Here is a 17983-nt window from a genome sequence, read left to right on the forward strand (position 1 = left end):
AGCGAGCGAGAGAGCGAGAGCGAGAGAGAGAGAGAGAGAGAGAGAGAGAGAGAGAGAGAGAGAGAGAGCGAGAGAGAGAGGGGTTAGGAGACACGGTACCGATGCTCTGTCCTGGTTTCCATCCTCTCAATACCAACGTTAACAGCAGCACCACTCAGCTCTTACCACAGCTACCATGCAGATTCAAGATACCACCCGTGACCTGATAGGCATATTCCAGGAACACGTTTCACTTTCTGCACACGCTACAATGACGCTGGACTACAAAGTGAGTTCGGCTAGTACAGCATTCATGTTCAAGTCATACTAACAGATTGTTTTTACACTGGACTCTGGAGCAGATGTAAATGTAAATTCGGACTGTTAAACACAACGTACCCAGCAGAGACGGGATTACTTACTTGTGCTGCCTTATGTGTTGTATTGAGAACCGCTTCGCTGGGTCATATTCAAGCATTCCTGGAACAGACAAATGACAGGAGCGTTTCAGCAAACTGCCGATTATGGTCACGTGACCGCAGAACAAGAGACTTCAGCCATGACGCTGTTTCTACTACACTTTGACAGACAGCACTGAAAATACCAGCATGTTGCATTGTGAAACTCACTTATAACGCTAACAACAAGCTCAGATATATTTACAAAATACATGACGTGTCTCCAGTAGAAATATCTAAAAATATTATAGCCTTTATATAATAAATCATAAAAACTAACATGCTTAAAAACAACAGCAATTTCAGTAAGTCAAGCAATTTAGTTACTTGAATTTAAATAGCATTAAAAAAATTTCCACAATCCTGCTAGTAACTGTGGATTAAGCCTTCAAGGAGCTCAAAGTAAATGGAAAAATACCAGCAGTCGAAATGTATTCCATCTAAATATAAAACTTCCTTCCCACTTCTGCCAGCAATCCAGTCCTAGCCAGTACTGTACACATATGCCAGATATTCCAGTAGAAACCTGGATATCTTAGACAAGACGATCGAGAGCGTTTTCTGTACAAGTAAAGAGCCCTTTCACTGTATAAACACAGGCACAGAGGAGGCTAGATGCTGTATGCAGCTAGTGTTAACCCTTCATGCAGCAATACACCTCCCAGGCCATAGGGGGCAGCACAGTGCACGACAGGCCACACTTTTAGCAAAGGGATGGCGGATATTAGATAGCAAGGTATCCCTTACGGAAACGGTATACATTGAAATACACCAAAATAAAACACATACGAGCAGATACACAAACTACCGATGCAATGCAATTCTGAAAACAACTCCGCTGTGCAATATATTCACCATGTTTAATTTCCAAAAGGTCAGCAGCGTACATTCAAATTCAGTCTTTAATGAGGAGCACTCTGAGTTGCGTGGGGGGGGTGGGGTGGCGTGGGGGGGGGGTTTAGGAGCTCTTAAGCGAACTGACTCAGTGTAGAAACGCACTCCGGTGAACTCCCCGCTAATTTCGCCCACTCACCCGCCCCGATAAACACCACGGCCGCGCGGCTCTCAAATCCGTCGCCTGAGCCCTGCCAAGCTGATTAGCAGATAACGCGCTACGCCAGGCTGGCGAGCGACTGAATTCTCACCCAACCGTGGATGGAACCGGAGCGACAGCCACGGCGTGGGATACGGGTGGCCGTGCCGCACAGGGAACTACAGCCAGGAGACCGAGAGACTGAGGGGGCAGAGTCCAGACCCCCCCCTCCGCGCGCACACACACACACACTGCTTCCCATTCATACCACAGCCAGAATATACCGCTCTAACCCTGGACAGGGACAGCACTCTCAATGGGAACGCACTCTGTACAATGTTCTCTGTGTGAGACCACTGGCCTTTTTCTATTCTTTTGTAATTCACTAGCTAGGGATTCAACACATTGGTTATATCGAGTTTCCAAAAAAAAAAAAAATGAAAAATTTTTTTTTTTTTTTTGCAAAACCCATAACAGCCCTGAAGGACATTGCTCACTGCTAAGAAAGAAAAGTACATTTGATTCTGTCTTAATTGTCAGGCCTAACGATGTTCTCAACAGTGGAGGTCCTTGCACAAGCCCTCTCTGGTTTTTAACCTCTCCTGCACATTTTCTAATAATCACTGTATGGCTCAACCAGAGCACAAATTCACATCTGTGCGCACATAAAATCATTTCAGATAATAAAAAATATATATAAATCAAGTCTTTCTTGTACAAGGACACTAACCAGATAAAAATTCTAAGAGCGGTTTAAGAGAATTGTGCCGTCTCAACGAGCCTGGCTGAGGAACACGAACGCTTTAACCTCCATTTTGTTACACAATCACACATAAAACTGCAAACTCCTAATGGCGGACACGACATGAAATGGACACTCGTTTCTCCGTGACAACTGACCCCCCGCCATGCCCCCTCAACGTTGGCCAGCGTAGAAGAAATTGGTCATTCCCAAACATCCCGCAGTATCAGTGTGCTGTTTTCGGGTGGGGGGGTGGGGCGACGGACGGACGGGGGGGGGGGGGGGGCACGTTTACCTCTCAGCAGGTCTGTCAGGAGGGGGCCGCAGTCTTCCGGAACGCTGTAGTCCCCCTTGCCGATGTTCTCAAACAGCTTATAGATGTTGTCCCCCTCGAACGGATACAGGCTCGTAGTGATGTTGTATCTGCAAAAGAAAAGGTTTCCGTTTCGTTTTTTTCCCCACTTTCACGTATGAATGAGGGCTTTAGCCCAGTGAAGCAGAACTGACCGGCGGAAACAAGTTTTGCTTTGCGTGGTATAGCAGTCTGGAAACACATTACAAGTTCCTTAAAGGACCAGAAGAGAAGGTCGCCTATGAGAGTCAGGGAGAAGCCTGACTGCACCGGTGTGGGCTACAGGATCAAAGCATTCCCCGGCATGGCATGCCTTAACGCATTATCCAAAAAGCAGATGTTCCTCCGATTGCCCCCCCCCCCCCAGGACGAGCCGCGGGGTGTGCGGGGTCCCACCCAAGCGCCCCTCCCCCCCCGACTCACAGTGTGACGCCCGCGGACCAGATGTCCACTTTGAACCCCGAAAACGTGTCCAGCCCGTTGGCGATCTCGGGGGGCTGGAACGCCGGGGAGCCCTGGCTCGTCCTGCACGTGTCGTCCTCGGCGAAGGGGTGCAGCGCCTGGGAGACAGGAAGTGACATCACATTCGCGCGCGCCACCTTTTTTTCCTCTGACTGGAGTCCATCTATAATCCTGCTGGAATTATTAATATCGGAAAGGCTATTGCCATAAACAGGGCGGGGCCAATCCGACGTGAACAACAAAAGGCTAGATCTTCCATTCGCGATTGGTCGAGCTCGTGTCTACGGTCTCGCAGAACGGCACCCGACCGAAACTGAGCACAGACTTCAGTGTTTCTCCTGAGCACATGCTATGAGCACTCCCAATTACAACACGTTCACTTGGCTTTGCATTCATTTAGCATTACGTCCATTCAGCAGACGCTCTTACCCAGAACGACGTTCAATACAGGAGAAACATAATCGCGCTCACCTGAATAAATATTAGCAACATTACATTGGCAAACACACGTTCCCAGACTAGCGAGTAAGGGCGGAAGAACTCCAAGGCGCTAGGGTAATTAGCGATGCTAAGCAAACATTAGCATGCTCGCGGCTCGCTCGCTCACTCACACAGTAGCTGCCCTTACCTCTGCTACACCCAAATCTGAGATTTTCAGCGCACCGTCCGTGGTCAGCAGCAGATTCCCTGGTTTAATGTCTTTGTGCACTATTCCTTGGCTGTGCAAATATTCTAAGCCATCCAAGAGCTGACAGAAGTACCTAAAACAGCGAGAACATCAACGCAAACGGTCAATCATTAAAGCATGACACGGAAACCAGTGAACAACGCTCTCTGTGAAGCACATTAATTAAGGTGTAAATCACACACACACACACACACCAGTGTGAATGTGTTTCCTATGCCTGGTTCTGGGGACACCCTAATGCTTTGCCCTCAGTTTGACTGGATTGGGCTGTTATTCCTTTATATGGACTTTACCATCAGAAAACAAACACCCGTTTTGTTAGCTATGGGTTCTTGTATATATTCCAGTAGGAGCACGCAAGGTCATTTCTCTTAGTTTGAGCCTCAAGCTGGAAAGTGGACACACAGCTTCGTATGGAGATGTAGTTTAGACGTTTTATCTAAGTAATAAAAGTATCCAATGAATAAAAGAAATTAAGTGAACTACTAATGATGCTGGCAGTCTAGGAATATTGGTTTCAGATACTCAGATTTATTCAGCAAACCGTACTAACAAATATGTTTTGAATTAAACAACTTTTTAACACACACTAACAAGCACAATTTAATTCTCCAGGGATTCCTGGCTGATTACATGCAGAAGTGTCCTGTGGGAATGATCGTGACAATAATTATCACATTAATAAAACCTACACTACTGAGTGCTTAGGTGGGATACAAACGGGGGGGGGGGGGGGGGGGGGGAGTGATGTGCCCCCCAGGACCAGGACTGGGGAGCATTTAACAGGTTTAAATATGATTCATACAATTAAACATTTCTACACTGGGGTGAAAAAGACATTCACTGCACTGCACTGCACCTTGAGGCTGTTTAAATGAAAAACACTTTCGGAAAAAAAAAAAAGTTTTTAAATGATTAAAATTGCAACAAAAAAAAAAAGCACTAAAGGAAATTGGCAGTGCTTTGCATTAAGCTTAATTGCCAGGTGAGTCAAACAGGAAGAAGGCCACAGATGGCGGCCAGTTCGCCATTCCTGAGATTACCCGAAACGCGAAACTCACCCATGAGCTTGAAACATAGGAAACCTCTTCTCCGGGACGCTGTCCAGCATCTCCTGCATGCCGCACACGCAGTACTCCATCACCATATACGTGCCGACCGTCAAGGGAAACAGCGTGAAGAAGAGGAGGAGGAGGAGGAAGGCCTGTGACAGTGCGGTCGGTCCGCCACGGGTTGCCATGACGGCGACTTCGCGCATCCTGACGTGCCGAACGCAGCGGAACGGGCAGCATTCGCCAGCTACCGCCACGCTAGGCCCAAAGCCAAGAACACCGGCCACGGCTAACCCTCAAACTCAACCCGTTTATTCACTGTGATGAGATGCCTCGTTGCATTCGTTACCATCCGATCTACCTTTACTCTGCACCTGGGCTGGCCAGCTGAGGATGCCCCCCCCCCATGGCAGGGTTCCTCCTGAGATTTCCACCCACTGGGGGCAGTTTTTAACCTCACATGCTTGCTTTTTTGGGGGGTCAGTCCGGGTTTTTGCCAAATTTTCCTTCTGTTCCTCTGTACAGAATCTTTGTCACAGTTCTTTGTAAAAAAAAATGTTTTTTTTTTAAATTAATTAAAAAATGCCATTCATAATTAATTGAAATTGAAGCTTGAGCTCTTCATTAAAACCACAAGCTGCAAGCAAAGGGAGGAATGGAGGATGATTTTCACATAACTAGCATACAGGTCTCACACAGGAAAAAGTTGCATTATTTTGCCGCTGAACATAACGTAGCGCATTGGCGTGGGTGAACTGGCCCCGCCCCCCCCCATCACAGATGCAGCGTGGGTAAAATAACGTGGGTAAACGGTGCAGCTGGAGCAGCCCGGAACGCAAGCTAATTTCAGAAAAAGCGGATCAGGCCGCCTCCGATGTCCGATGGCCTCTTCCAAGCCGGGCTGCATTCAGCGGCTTTGGAAGGAAGCAGAGACATCGCAGCCTGACGACGGCGGCCATTTTAGCGGTCGAGGGGAGAAGCATTTTTGATTCTGACACCGGGAAGAATGGAAATAGGGAAAATCTCTCCCCTCCTTAATTCACGACAGGAGTCACAAACATCAGACATATCGTGTGCTCGAACCGTACAGGGGGAAATCAGCGACTGACCCATGATGTTCCCGCTGAAAGACGAGCTAACAGAGATGCCAGGGCGGCCAGAGAAATCGAAGCGTTCTCGGTGATCAAGGAGTCAAAGTCACGCGCCATTACGGACGACAGCAGGGAGGCACGGACACGACGGACTACTAAAGAAAGCACTTGTGTAAAAGAAGAAGAGTTTTTCTTTTCAACCCAAGCCCAACAAAACTCCTCCATTTTGTGGAGGGAATGTAAAGTGCGGTGCTCAGCAGTGAGATTGCTAGAAGCATTATCTCGCTTCTCCATACGCTGCAATAAATCGGCTCGTTACCTCATTAATGCGGCACTACTGAATAAAGCGGCATGTTTCCGAGCTAGCCCCTAACAATCACACCATTTATCTGGACAATGTTGGATAAACTGCCTGTCTACTGGTGGTAATGCTGATGGTTAACTGACAGTAATGCTGATGGTTAACTGACGGTGATGCTGATGGTTAACTGACAGTAATGCTGATGGTTAACTGACAGTAATGCTGATGGTTAACTGACAGTAATGCTGATGCTTAACTGACAGTAATGCTGACGGTTAACTGGCTGTAATGCGGTGATGCTGATGGTTAACTGACAGTAATGCTGATGGTTAACTGACAGTAATGCTGATGGTTAACTGACAGTAATGCTGATGCTTAACTGACAGTAATGCTGACGGTTAACTGGCTGTAATGCTGATGGTTAACTGACAGTAATGCTGATGGTAAACTGACAGGTCCGGTCAAAGCTGTAACCCTAACTTCCTCTTTTCAGAGTCAGCTTCAGGGGCCACGGAGGGAGAGAAACGCCAAACAAGGCAGCAGAAAACACAAGAGCACCGAAAAACGAACGACGAACCGCAAAAACAACCGCCAAGGCGTCACACGGGGCTGCGTCACACGTCTGAGCCGATGGCGGGGGGGCGGGGGGGGGGGCAGGGAGCACTTAGGAGGAGATGGAGAAGCGCGAGTGCTGGAGGAGGAAAGGGCTGAAGGGTTTATAAAAAAAAAGAGAAAACAGGGCTGAGGAAATGAAGGAGTGCGGACAGCGGCAGGCGCTCTGACGCAGTGGGAGCTCCTCGCTGGCTTACTGCGTCAGACACCTCCCTCCCCGTAGGAGGGGGATCCCAGAGTGCGCGCGGCCAATAATAACCTGCTGAGAGGGGGGGAGGGGGCAGCGGGGGCGGGGGGGGGGGGCTGCGTGACCGGCAAGCAAAGCGAGGCGGGACAGAGAGGAGCGGAAACAAACTGCATCTTCCCCCACCGCCGCCGCCGCCGCTCCTCCTCCTCCTCTCTGCCCTCAATCAGTAATTCTGATTAGCCGCTAACGGATCGGAGGAGCCGCGCAGCTGGGTCCGTTAGCGGGGTCCGAGGGGGAGGGGAGGGGGGTTTTGGGGGGGTAGAGGAAATGAGAAAAAGAAAAGCAGACCCTAGAACACGACGTGACATCACCGCACCGTCTTTAAATAACAGGGTGCCGCTGCGGACCCCTGGTGAACCCGTACGCCGCCCGGAGGGCGAGCCAAAAAAAAAAAAAAAACCCCCGTCAGACACTGAGCCACAGGGGCTGTGAAGTCCACTGCAACTTCAGGAGCACGCCTGGTCTGAATAAACAGTCTAAACGTCTCCATTCGCCCACGAATGCCCTGCCGCTCGTACCCCGGGCCCAATGACTGCGCACAACCGCACATCAGCAGCATAACTGACCTCTGCTCACACTGCAGGGATCCATGGGAAGGTTTTTCTTAACGACAAAGGAAAGTTCGGCTCGCTGTCCTCACAACCTTGTATTCTCACGCCCAGTCATTCCCCCTCACCCCTCGCCTGCTCCGCCTCGCTGCACATCTCGCAGAATAAAGGAAACGCACTGAACTTCTGTACAACAAATTTAAACCTCGTCCCCCTGGATTGATCCCGTGTCCCGATACGGTCCCATAACGTATATATATATATAACGGCTGACTGCGCGTTCACAAAGGATGCCATCCCAGTTCAGGCGCGCTTATAAACGCAGAGCCTATTTTTAAAATATCTACTTTGAACTCTAAAGAGCAATCGATTTCAGGGCATTTTAATGTCAGACGCATTAAAGGTAATGAGAGTTTCGCCTGGTCCAGCCCGGCAGACTTCCAAGGAGCCTGCAGAGATGATTAGAACCAACAACAGGGTGGGGGGGGGGGGGGGGGGGGGGCTGTGAGACTGAAATACATTATGTGGTCATCAGGAGACCCGTGCAGGTTTTTCCATGTCAGGCAAGTCAAGGGAGCCCCCTTGTGGCCACGGAGCTGAACTACAACTTGCATCCACTATTGGCTTTCTCCCCCTAGAGTCACTGCAGATACCCACAGCCTGCCGTGCTCTCTGTGAAGGAGCCTCAGTGCCTGACGTGCTCTCTGTGAAGGAGCCTCAGTGCCTGATGTGCTCTCTGTGAAGGAACACCAGTGCCTGATGTGCTCTCTGTGAAGGAACACCAGTGCCTGACGTGCTCTCTGTGAAGGAACACCAGTGCCTGACGTGCTCTCTGTGAAGGAACACCAGTGCCTGACGTGCTCTCTGTGAAGGAACACCAGTGCCTGACGTGCTCTCTGTGAAGGAGCACCAGTGCCTGACGTGCTCTCTGTGAAGGAGCACCAGTGCCTGACGTGCTCTCTGTGAAGGAGCCTCAGTGCCTGACGTGCTCTCTGTGAAGGAACACCAGTGCCTGACATGCTCGCTGTGAAGGAGCCTCAGTGCCTGACATGCTCTCTGTGAAGGAGAACCAGTGCCTGATGTGCTCTCTGTGAAGGACACTCAGTGCCTGATGTGCTCTCTGTGAAGGAGAATTCAGTGCCTGATGTGCTCTCTGTGAAGGAGAATTCAGTGCCTGATGTGCTCTCTGTGAAGGAGAATTCAGTGCCTGATGTGCTCTCTGTGAAGGAGAATTCAGTGCCTGATGTGCTCTCTGTGAAGGAGCCTCAGTGCCTGATGTGCTCTCTGTGAAGGAGCCTCAGTGCCTACCCGCTGACCGTAAAAATCTGAGCGTCGCTAGTCGCTCTCGTCCCAGGACAGTCGGAGGGCGCACAGAATCCCTCCGCTACCCCCTGTCGAATTAAAATCAGTTTTATCATCACGCGGTGGCCACCTCACCTCACCACACCCCCGTCTCCCCCCCAGGTTTGAGCCGGCCGCCAATTTTAAGCGGAACAGCACAACCGGCCGAACGTCCTGCAGCTCTCCAAAGGCAGGGCTCAGCAGCCCTGATGAAAGGGGTCCTGAAGCACCAAGGCTGGATTTCACTGAAAGGTTCACACACAGCAGGGAGGCACAAATTGCCAGGCTTTTTTTTTTTTAATACCCCGATAGTTAATTGGCCAATTAATGCCACCGACTGGCCAGAGATTCAACTCACGTAGCGTGCCAGGTTTAAATCCGTCAGGATTAGAGGGGAAGAATGAAAACCAGCAGCACTACAGGCCTCAAAGGGCCAGATCAGAGTATCTCAGACAATATTTCTCCTCTCACCTGATACTGGAGAGACTGCAGAACCCAGGCTACAGCAGTGTAGGGCTGGGTTTTTTAAAAATTAACTGCTGTGTTCCCTTAAATAGATGGAGGGAGATGAACCATCTATGATAAGATAAGATGCACTTTTATTGAACCCCGTGGGGTAAATTGTCCTCTGCATTTGACCCATCCTTAGTTACCTAGGAGCAGTGGGCAGCTGCCTCTCAGTGCTGTGCCTGGGGACCAACTCCAGTACTGAGGCCAGTGCCTTGGTCAAGGGCAACTGCAGGAGCGCAGCCAACATCTCTGGCAGGTGGGCTCCTGTACACGTGCCTCCCTTCAGGTTCACCAGCATGTCAGGATGCTTTTGTGCTGAAGCGGGCCACCTCCCTCGCCCCCTGCTGGACACGTGCTGCTCCTTCACCCACTCCCCCAGTGCGTAAGCCCAGTGCGTAAGCCCAGTGCGTAAGCCCAGTGTGTGAACCCTGTGTAAGCCCAGTGTAAGCTCTGTGTAACACACTCTGCAGAGACGTGGCGGTGCTGTAATGAGGTCAGACGTGCGGCCCAGCTGCAGCCTCGGCCCGCGACCACAGCTGCTCTCATTACTCATTCACGTTTGCCTTATTTCGCACACAAAGAGCACATTCACCATCCATTCACCATCCACACATTCACCACCACACACTACACAGGCATAATCACATCAACCCCATTATTCCTCTGTTACATGCAAAAACACACTGTACACCCACATTATATAGGGAAGATACTTCACACATCATATATTAACATGTACACATTGTATCTACATGAAATATAACTATATCTATATATAAATGGTAAATGGACTGCATTTATATAGCGCTTTTATCCAAAGCGCTTTACAGTTGATGCCTCTCATTCACCAGAGCATTTAGGGGTTAGGTGTCTTGCTCAAGGACACTTCGACACACCCAGGGTGGGGCTCGAACCAGCAACCCTCCGACTGCCAGACAACCGCTCTTACCTCTTGAGCTATGTCGCCCCATATAGAACTGCAACATGGCGTATTACAGTAATCTGAGAGGTAACACAAGCATAGAATTAGATATAGTTTTTAAGGTATGATTGTTGAGGTTAGGAACATTCCCTCCCCATGCACACCTCTTGAAAAGGATATATTTTTTGCTTTTCTTCGTTATACAACACGTCCACCAGCTGGATCACATTTTTGTGTCGCAGTCTTCGCAGAAGCTGGATTTCCCTGCGAAACAAAAAAACGTGCACGTTACAATATGAATCGGGTGAACGAGGAGTCAACAGAAACAAACCAAGACACATACAACAAACAGCACTTCGGCCACCGTCCACCAGAGGGAGCCGTGGTCTCTAAACACAGAGCTGCATAAGCAAAATTCTTAACATTCATCACAAAATAAGAACATCAAACGGACTAATTTGAGTATGCAAAAAAGCATTGTCGGGAAACTGCACTTAAACCTGGAGCGTCCGGGCATCAAACTGGTTTTTCTGGGCACCTAATGCATCTGCTATTATTTACATACAATACCCAAAAGGCCTGGAGGTCGCTCCGTGCCATGCAAACAGACAAAAAAACACACTGAACCCGGGCCAGTGCCTTCTCCTCAAACGGGCACACGCGCCGCGAGTCACAAATGCACTTCTCTTCCAGGACCTTTCGTACACTGTGCCCATCTGGTGGAGCGCAACAATAACAAGCTTCATCTTTCACACAGTTCCTGTCCCGTCCAGTCCCGTCCCGTCCACTTTGTCCTAAATCCATTAGCGTTGCGAGTCAGAAGCAGGGCACCGCGGCGGCACCGCCATCACCCCCCCGCGGCTGGGACGGGACGGCGGGTTCCTTCCGAAACCTCGGCGGCTCTCCGGCGTTAGCCTGCAGTCACCGGAGCGCCGCGCGCCCAGGTTCGACCAATCACATTTACTGAGCAGACGGTTTTATCCAAAGCGACACACTAAAGTGCATTTCACGGTCACTGGACAACTACAAAAACGCAGGTTCAACAAGGAACGGTACTCATCTCGTACGGCTACTTCTAGCCAAGAACACGGTTTGTTTCACGCAGTGAATGCCATTTCTGACCCAACCTATGCCAAGCCAAACCAGGGAGGAGAACAAGCTACTATATTAGGACAAATGCAAATTATCAAAAAAAGTGCTGGAAGAGGGGGGTACGTGTAACATGAGTGTCATGAAAGGGGGGGGGGGATTTAAAGTGAAATGACATACAGAGTGGTGGTAGTTAGTCCAGGTATAAGCCTGAAGATGCGTCTTCAGACCACGGTGGAAGATGGGTAGTGAGGGAGAGGTTCGAAGAGGGACAGGGAGTTCGTTCCACCACCGGGGAGCTAGGGTGGAGAAGCTCCGTGATCCCTTTACTTGGGTGGGAGGGGGGTACAAGGCGCCCTGCTGCTGCAGAGCGGAGTGGTCGAGCAGGTGTACAGAATCAAATCATGTCCCGCAAGTAGACGGGGGCCGTCCTGTCGGCTGCAGTGCGGACGAGGGTCAGGACTCGGAACCTGATCCTGGCAGCGACCGGTAGCCAGTGGAGTGACCGCAGCAGAGGAGGGGTGACGTGGAAGAATTTGGGAAGGCTGTAGATGAGTCGGGCAGCGGCATTTTTGAATCGGCGAACATGGCTTGCTTACAGCACGGGTGCCGCCCACACTCCCCGGGTTTCCATAGCGACGTGGCGCGGCGGTCAGCGAGCGCCACCGTCCCGCGCAGAGGAGGCTGCGGGTTCGAGTCCATCTGGGGACTCCCCCGAGGCTCCAGGGCTCGTTTGCTACAGAGATGTCGATCTCAGCGAGACTAACCCAGGAAAAAATAAAGTCTCCAGGAAACTGCGATGCTTGGTAAACACCAGCCAGCGTCAGGGCTGCAGCACAAGCTGACGGGGCGACTACACAAGCAGTCAGGGTCTGGGACCAGATCCAAGCCGGGCTCAAGTTTTTACCCGGACCGACACTGGCCGCTTAACCGTTCGAAAGTTAGCCGTCAGTTTGGCTCTTTGCCTTTCATCACCCAACTTGTTTTGCACAGTTCCCTCCACCCTCCCCCCTCCCCCCTTATAAAAAAAACTGTGAACCCTTGGGTGGATGGCCTAAAGCAGAATCTGACTCACTGTGGTCAGGGTCACCAACAGCGAAGTCTAAGTAAACAGAGCTTGATTAACCTTGATCCAGAAGCAGCGCTTCTGCATTCACAGACGAGCAGCGATGCCTCGGCCTTGAGCAAACCACAGAGCGAGCGAGGAGGCCAACGTCGAATAAGAGTCAACAGAAATACGTGGCCCACACGTCCACAGGCTCAGAATGCGAAGCGCAAATCCTAAACAACGTGGAATGAGACACTGTGTGCGTGTTAGGCTGCGTTCATGTGCACGCACTGTACTGCTGACCAGCGCACTGAAACACTGCTTCAGACAGACAACTCTCTGTTCCTGTAGTTACACTCATACTGTTCTGGCAAGGATCACGTCATGTCCACATTTCATTTCTCGTTTTAAAGCTTATTTATACAACCCAGCTCCCAATATGAGCAGTATTTTATAGCCCGACAACCGTATGCATACATGAATGGAAGCATCAAACAGGTACAAGGTACTGTGTGTGCAGACAGTAAAATGTCCAGTGCTAACTCAATTGTAGCAGAGTTCAAAGGGAACTATAGGAGTTGCTTTTAACACAGAGCGTTTTACTGTGTAGTGAAATCAACTGTAAGACGCATCGCCTCCAGTCAGTCAATCTGCTGAAGCTGAAGCAGCTTAGATGATCTGGATGCGCGGGGAGAGAGAGAGAGAGAGAGAGAGAGAGAGAGAGAGAGAGAGAGAGAGGGGCAGAGTTAGTCACAGCCGGTGTGACATCACACACAGGGCCGAGTGGGTTATGTAACAGGGCCCGAAGTGACACACAGCCCCCTGCTGAAGCCATGTAACCGTGACGTGTGTGTGTGGGGGGGGGGAGAGTTAACCTGACACACAATCACCAAAACCGCACGCTGGTGTTAGTGCGTCCGCTGTGACAGAGCGACGAGGACAGAGAGTGTGGACGGTTAAGCGAAACCCCCCCCCCCCCCCCCCCCCCCCCCCCCCCCACACCCCCCACACCCCCCACACACACCCCGGCTTTTCGTGTCGCGCTGAGAAAATGTTGACACAACGGCCAAAGGCATCTGAAGAATGCGGTCGCGCAGGAACAAGTAGCGGCGGGACCGCGGCATACCCCGGCAGACCGATGACCCGATTAAAAAAGAAAGAGAGCAAAAAGAAAAAGAGCAAAAAAAAAAAAAAAAAAGCTGTCGGCTATCTGCTCGCGTCGTCCTCGGCAACGGCGGTGTCGCGTGGTTTCCACGACGCTAAAGGGAGCGTTAGCATCGCGATCTCGGCGATCGAGTCCGAACGAAATTTGGCGCTGCGGCTCGTTCCGCAAAATCATCGGCGAAGCCCCCGGGGCGGACAAAATGGCCACCGCGAGACCGGGCCGCTTATCGCTGGAAAACATCTTCACGTTTCCCTGAGCCGCAACTTTCTCACCCAACAGTAACCGCCTCAGACCATGAACAGATTCAGATCACATTTAGTGCACTACCTGGGTAGAGGAATATCTTTGGCATAGACACCACATCGGTGGCGGTATAGTGTTCAGTGTATAGAGCTTTAGTGATGAACACGCTAGCACACAGCTCACACACTTACACTTTCATGCTTCCACTTTAAAGCTTTAACTTTAATTCCTGGTGACCCAAAAGGACCCCGGAGCTAGTGGCAATGCTAATCTGCTTTCTCTACCTATGTAGAACTCTGCAGTCCGCGCATGGAGGAAAGCCAGCAGCTTATTTTGACCAGGGGAGTGTGTTGTCTAGCCTACAGCCTTCCTAGAGAGGGGGGGAGGTTTAGTTATTTTCAGCCCAGACAGATTTAGCACTTCCGCCACTTCAACGTAGGGTTTCACTATCAAAACAAAGCAAGGTCAACCAGTGAAGGATTTGGAATAATCCTGTTTGGGTTTTTGCCGTAACTCGGTTTTAAAGTGCAGCACAAAAACACACCACCGCCACCACCAGAGACGACAGCCAAATAACTCCGGAACATTCTTCTATTCCCTAGTGCTCCATTTCAGGGTCGGGTACAAACATGACAACAATATATATCAGTAGCAGTAGCATATAACAGTAGCAGAGCAAAGCAGGGGGAGTTCGGTCATCCAGTGCCACAGTCCCATTGCCAAAGCACACCTATACCTGCAGGCACAGGTAGTCTGCCAGCAGTGTAACGCACGGATTAAAATGGAGGGGGGGGGGGGGGGGGGGGAGTGCCGGGGAACCTGAAGCAAGCCCTTACCAGACTGTACAGAACACGGGACGGAAACGCTCAGTAGTGCTTTCTAGGATTGGCAGGACGTTCCGGAATGCACGTAATGCACATGTAATAAGAGGGCTGCGCACGGGCTTCCTATGACAAAGCATGACAAGTGGAAACAAGACGCGCGTTGCAACTTCGGGGAAAACGATACGTTGCAAAACAACTGAACTGCGATGACAACGTGCTAAAAATCGCACCGCGTATCATTTTTATGGGAAAAGGCTTTTGCGTGCGCCCACTTCTACCATAATACAAAAAAAGACACGTTTTGCTTTATCTTCTATGATCAAGAATCCGAAAGAAAAGGATGCTTGCGCTGGCATTACAAGGTCAGTTAATCTGTGATTTCAGCATTATTTAAACTGCTCGCCCTCTCTCGATATAACTGGCAGCATTATGAGCAGCTTATATTGTCACAACTTCTGACTAAAGTAGGTGTGCGCTGCCGACGTATGAGGTCCTTAAACCCACACGATGCACAACGGGATACTTGGAAGAGCCGGAAGGTTCTGGATAAATGGCCCTCATGACTACCGCTGTTTATGTTTGTGAAACAGGCCCCTGATCTCCCATACGAGTCTGACTCATCTGAAGGGGGTGAAAATGACTAAATATGAAACAAAGCAGGGAATATCCCGGTGGACGAAAAAAAAGCCAGAAAACACCCAGTATTTGAACAAAAACAATCGGCGCAAAAAGGTTTACCAGGAGAAAAAAAAAATCATTTTACCATCCTGCAATTCCCGTAGCAGAAAGGGACACCTAAAAACTCACTTCCTGTCTGCAAACACCGTTTCTCTTCAACGCAAACCCAGGGTTTTACCTGCATTTAAATGCCTTGGGCGGGCCGCCTGCGTGATTCTTCAAGCTGCCTATGGGAGAAATTGTGCGCAAGAAATAAAAATAAAAAAACGGTCCTGCAAAACGATTAGAAACGGTCCAGTGAATTTTGTTGATACAGTATCACCGTCAATGATACTGCATTACAGGTTTTTAATGTTTTGATTGCTTACATGCGAGCTTAGATACGCCAAATTAACTTGCAGCAGAATCTGCTTAATCGCATAAAAGAAGGAAGGAGAATGAAGCAGCCTACGGCCACACATGACACTCCACTATCGACATTACTTTCAACAGAAACCACCTACCTTCCTAAATTTCTGCAGGTTCCTGTCTTTACAGGGCAGTGGTCAGTTTATTTATGTCACATCTTCTAACTTCTAACGTGCGTGCACTAATGGTTCGTGCAAATACGCAATCTCTTTTTACGATGGAATGAAGGGAAAATGGTTTGGGATTCGGCAATTCTATGCAAATAGCTAAAATAAAAAAAGTGATAATCCGTTATGCAATTAAGTGGGTTCTACTGTATTAATAACTGTTTTTGCCCATCTGGGACATAAAATTTTGAAAAGCCTGTAATGTCAGGTACAATTAAGGCTGCATTTAAAGCGTAGGTCTTGATGCCCGGTTCTGATGTTTTGCCTATATGCAATTTTTTTTTTGTCTGGCTGTTTATATTTCCTTTAAAAAGTGATTCATATCCGATACCGGTGTTCACACGGTTTATACTAGAAACAACCCACATATGTACACGAGGGCAGTAGGGTTTGGTAACCGACACGAAAGTAAACAACCACACCGCCACGGCCATATCGCCATCTACAACGGACACAAAACGATACAGAAATAATAATTAAAGCTATTGCTTATCTACGCATCTTAGGTCTGCAACGGACATCCCCTGTATTTCGGCTTATACCAACTCTTCACCCCACATATGTAAAAGGCACCTAACCTTGCCACTGGACCGAGCCTTCGTCCTCCATTTAACGTCTTTTAACATTTACCGTTACCAGCTGAGAGTGCTTCATTTTTTATAGCCTACATCTCAATGTATGGTGGTTGCCTCTGGAAGACCAGAACTTTACACCGTAACTAGTAGCTAAACATAAGAGGCGACGCGGCGAGTTGAAGGTGGCGGTAAAGCTGGACCGACCCCAGTCCGCGTCACACAAGGTCACCAACCTAGGCCTGTTCCCAGCCAGGAGAAAACCCTTAAAAACCTGCAGGACTCTGGCTGGAGGAGCTGGATCATTACGCAACCGGGAAAACGCCCGAAGCAAAGCATTACAGTCAACAAGAGGAGATCGCTAGCAGAGATCTCCCCCTCCCCTCCCCTCTCCTCCCCCTCCCCTCCCCTCCCCCTCCCCTCTCAAACGATGACAGCAGTAGAGTCCCTGCTGCGTCTGAACCCTGTTTGGTTTCCCTCTCAGCGGGACACACGGCTCTCTGACACAGCACAGCTCTCTAACCTTGCATCATTAAAAACCCAGCGCTGTTTCAGAGCGTCGAGCGGCGCTCTGGGTAGTGCGATGTCACTGCTCAGTAGTGTAGGGGCGGCAGTGTAGCGTAATGGGTAAGGAGCTGGTCTAGTAACCTAAAGGTCGCAGGCTCGATTCCCCGGCTAGGACCCTGCCGTTGTACCCTTGAGCTAAAGGTGCTTAACCTGCATTGTTTCAGTATATATATCCAGCTGTATAAATGGATACAATGTAAAATGCTGAGTAAAATCATTGTAAGTCGCTCTGGATAAGGGCGTCTGCTAAATGCCTGTAATGTAATGTAAATGTTACTTCCCTCTCGCGTTCTTTTCGGTGAGAGAAGAGCAGCGTGTGACTAACTCAAAAACTTTATTCGCACAGAGATTAACGGCGAGCGCGCTATTCTGGGTTCTGACACAGACGAGGTGTCTTGCATATTTTATCGGCCGGGCTACACTCCGCGAACATTTTGGGTAGAGGTGGCGCGGCACAATAGCTCCATTCTTTGCGGAGCCAACAGAGTTAACCGTTTAGTATCAGCCGAGGCCGCTTTTGGGGTTGGCTCTGAGGAAATGAATGTAATTATGGTATTTTAAAAAATGACAATGCTCAAAATGTGCAAAATGGTTGCTGTTCTACGGTGATTCCCATTGTTGGACTGTTGCTGGTCAGATGTTTTTAAATGTAGGACTGCATCAGACTAATGGTACAAGTGGACCTTCTTCACACACACACACACACACACACACACACACACACAAGCTGTTAGGACATGGTTGTGATTCATAGTGACTGAGAAAAACATGGGCGATAAGCACAAGGTCATGAAACATACTTCAGATGCAGAAGGCAGAACATGCATTCTCAGTATAAACCTACATGGCTGCAAATGTTAATGGCACTGGCCAAAGATTCAGGC

General features: G+C 49.6%; 1 protein-coding gene across 1 annotated transcript in view; it reads right to left on the reverse strand.

Annotated features, from left to right (window-relative positions):
- The window catches only part of stk11 (serine/threonine kinase 11), a 47588-nt gene that overhangs the window by 23715 nt on the left and 5890 nt on the right, over positions 1 to 17983 (reverse strand). The window contains exons 3-8 of the mRNA XM_035416326.1: positions 10519 to 10602; positions 4776 to 4865; positions 3655 to 3787; positions 2988 to 3124; positions 2508 to 2635; positions 402 to 459 (exon numbers count right to left, since the gene is read on the reverse strand). Coding sequence (XP_035272217.1) covers positions 402 to 459; positions 2508 to 2635; positions 2988 to 3124; positions 3655 to 3787; positions 4776 to 4865; positions 10519 to 10602 — 630 coding nt within the window. The remainder of the gene's footprint in view (positions 1 to 401; positions 460 to 2507; positions 2636 to 2987; positions 3125 to 3654; positions 3788 to 4775; positions 4866 to 10518; positions 10603 to 17983) is intronic.

This window comes from Anguilla anguilla, chromosome 4, assembly GCF_013347855.1.
Source record: "Anguilla anguilla isolate fAngAng1 chromosome 4, fAngAng1.pri, whole genome shotgun sequence".
Taxonomy (NCBI): domain Eukaryota; kingdom Metazoa; phylum Chordata; class Actinopteri; order Anguilliformes; family Anguillidae; genus Anguilla; species Anguilla anguilla.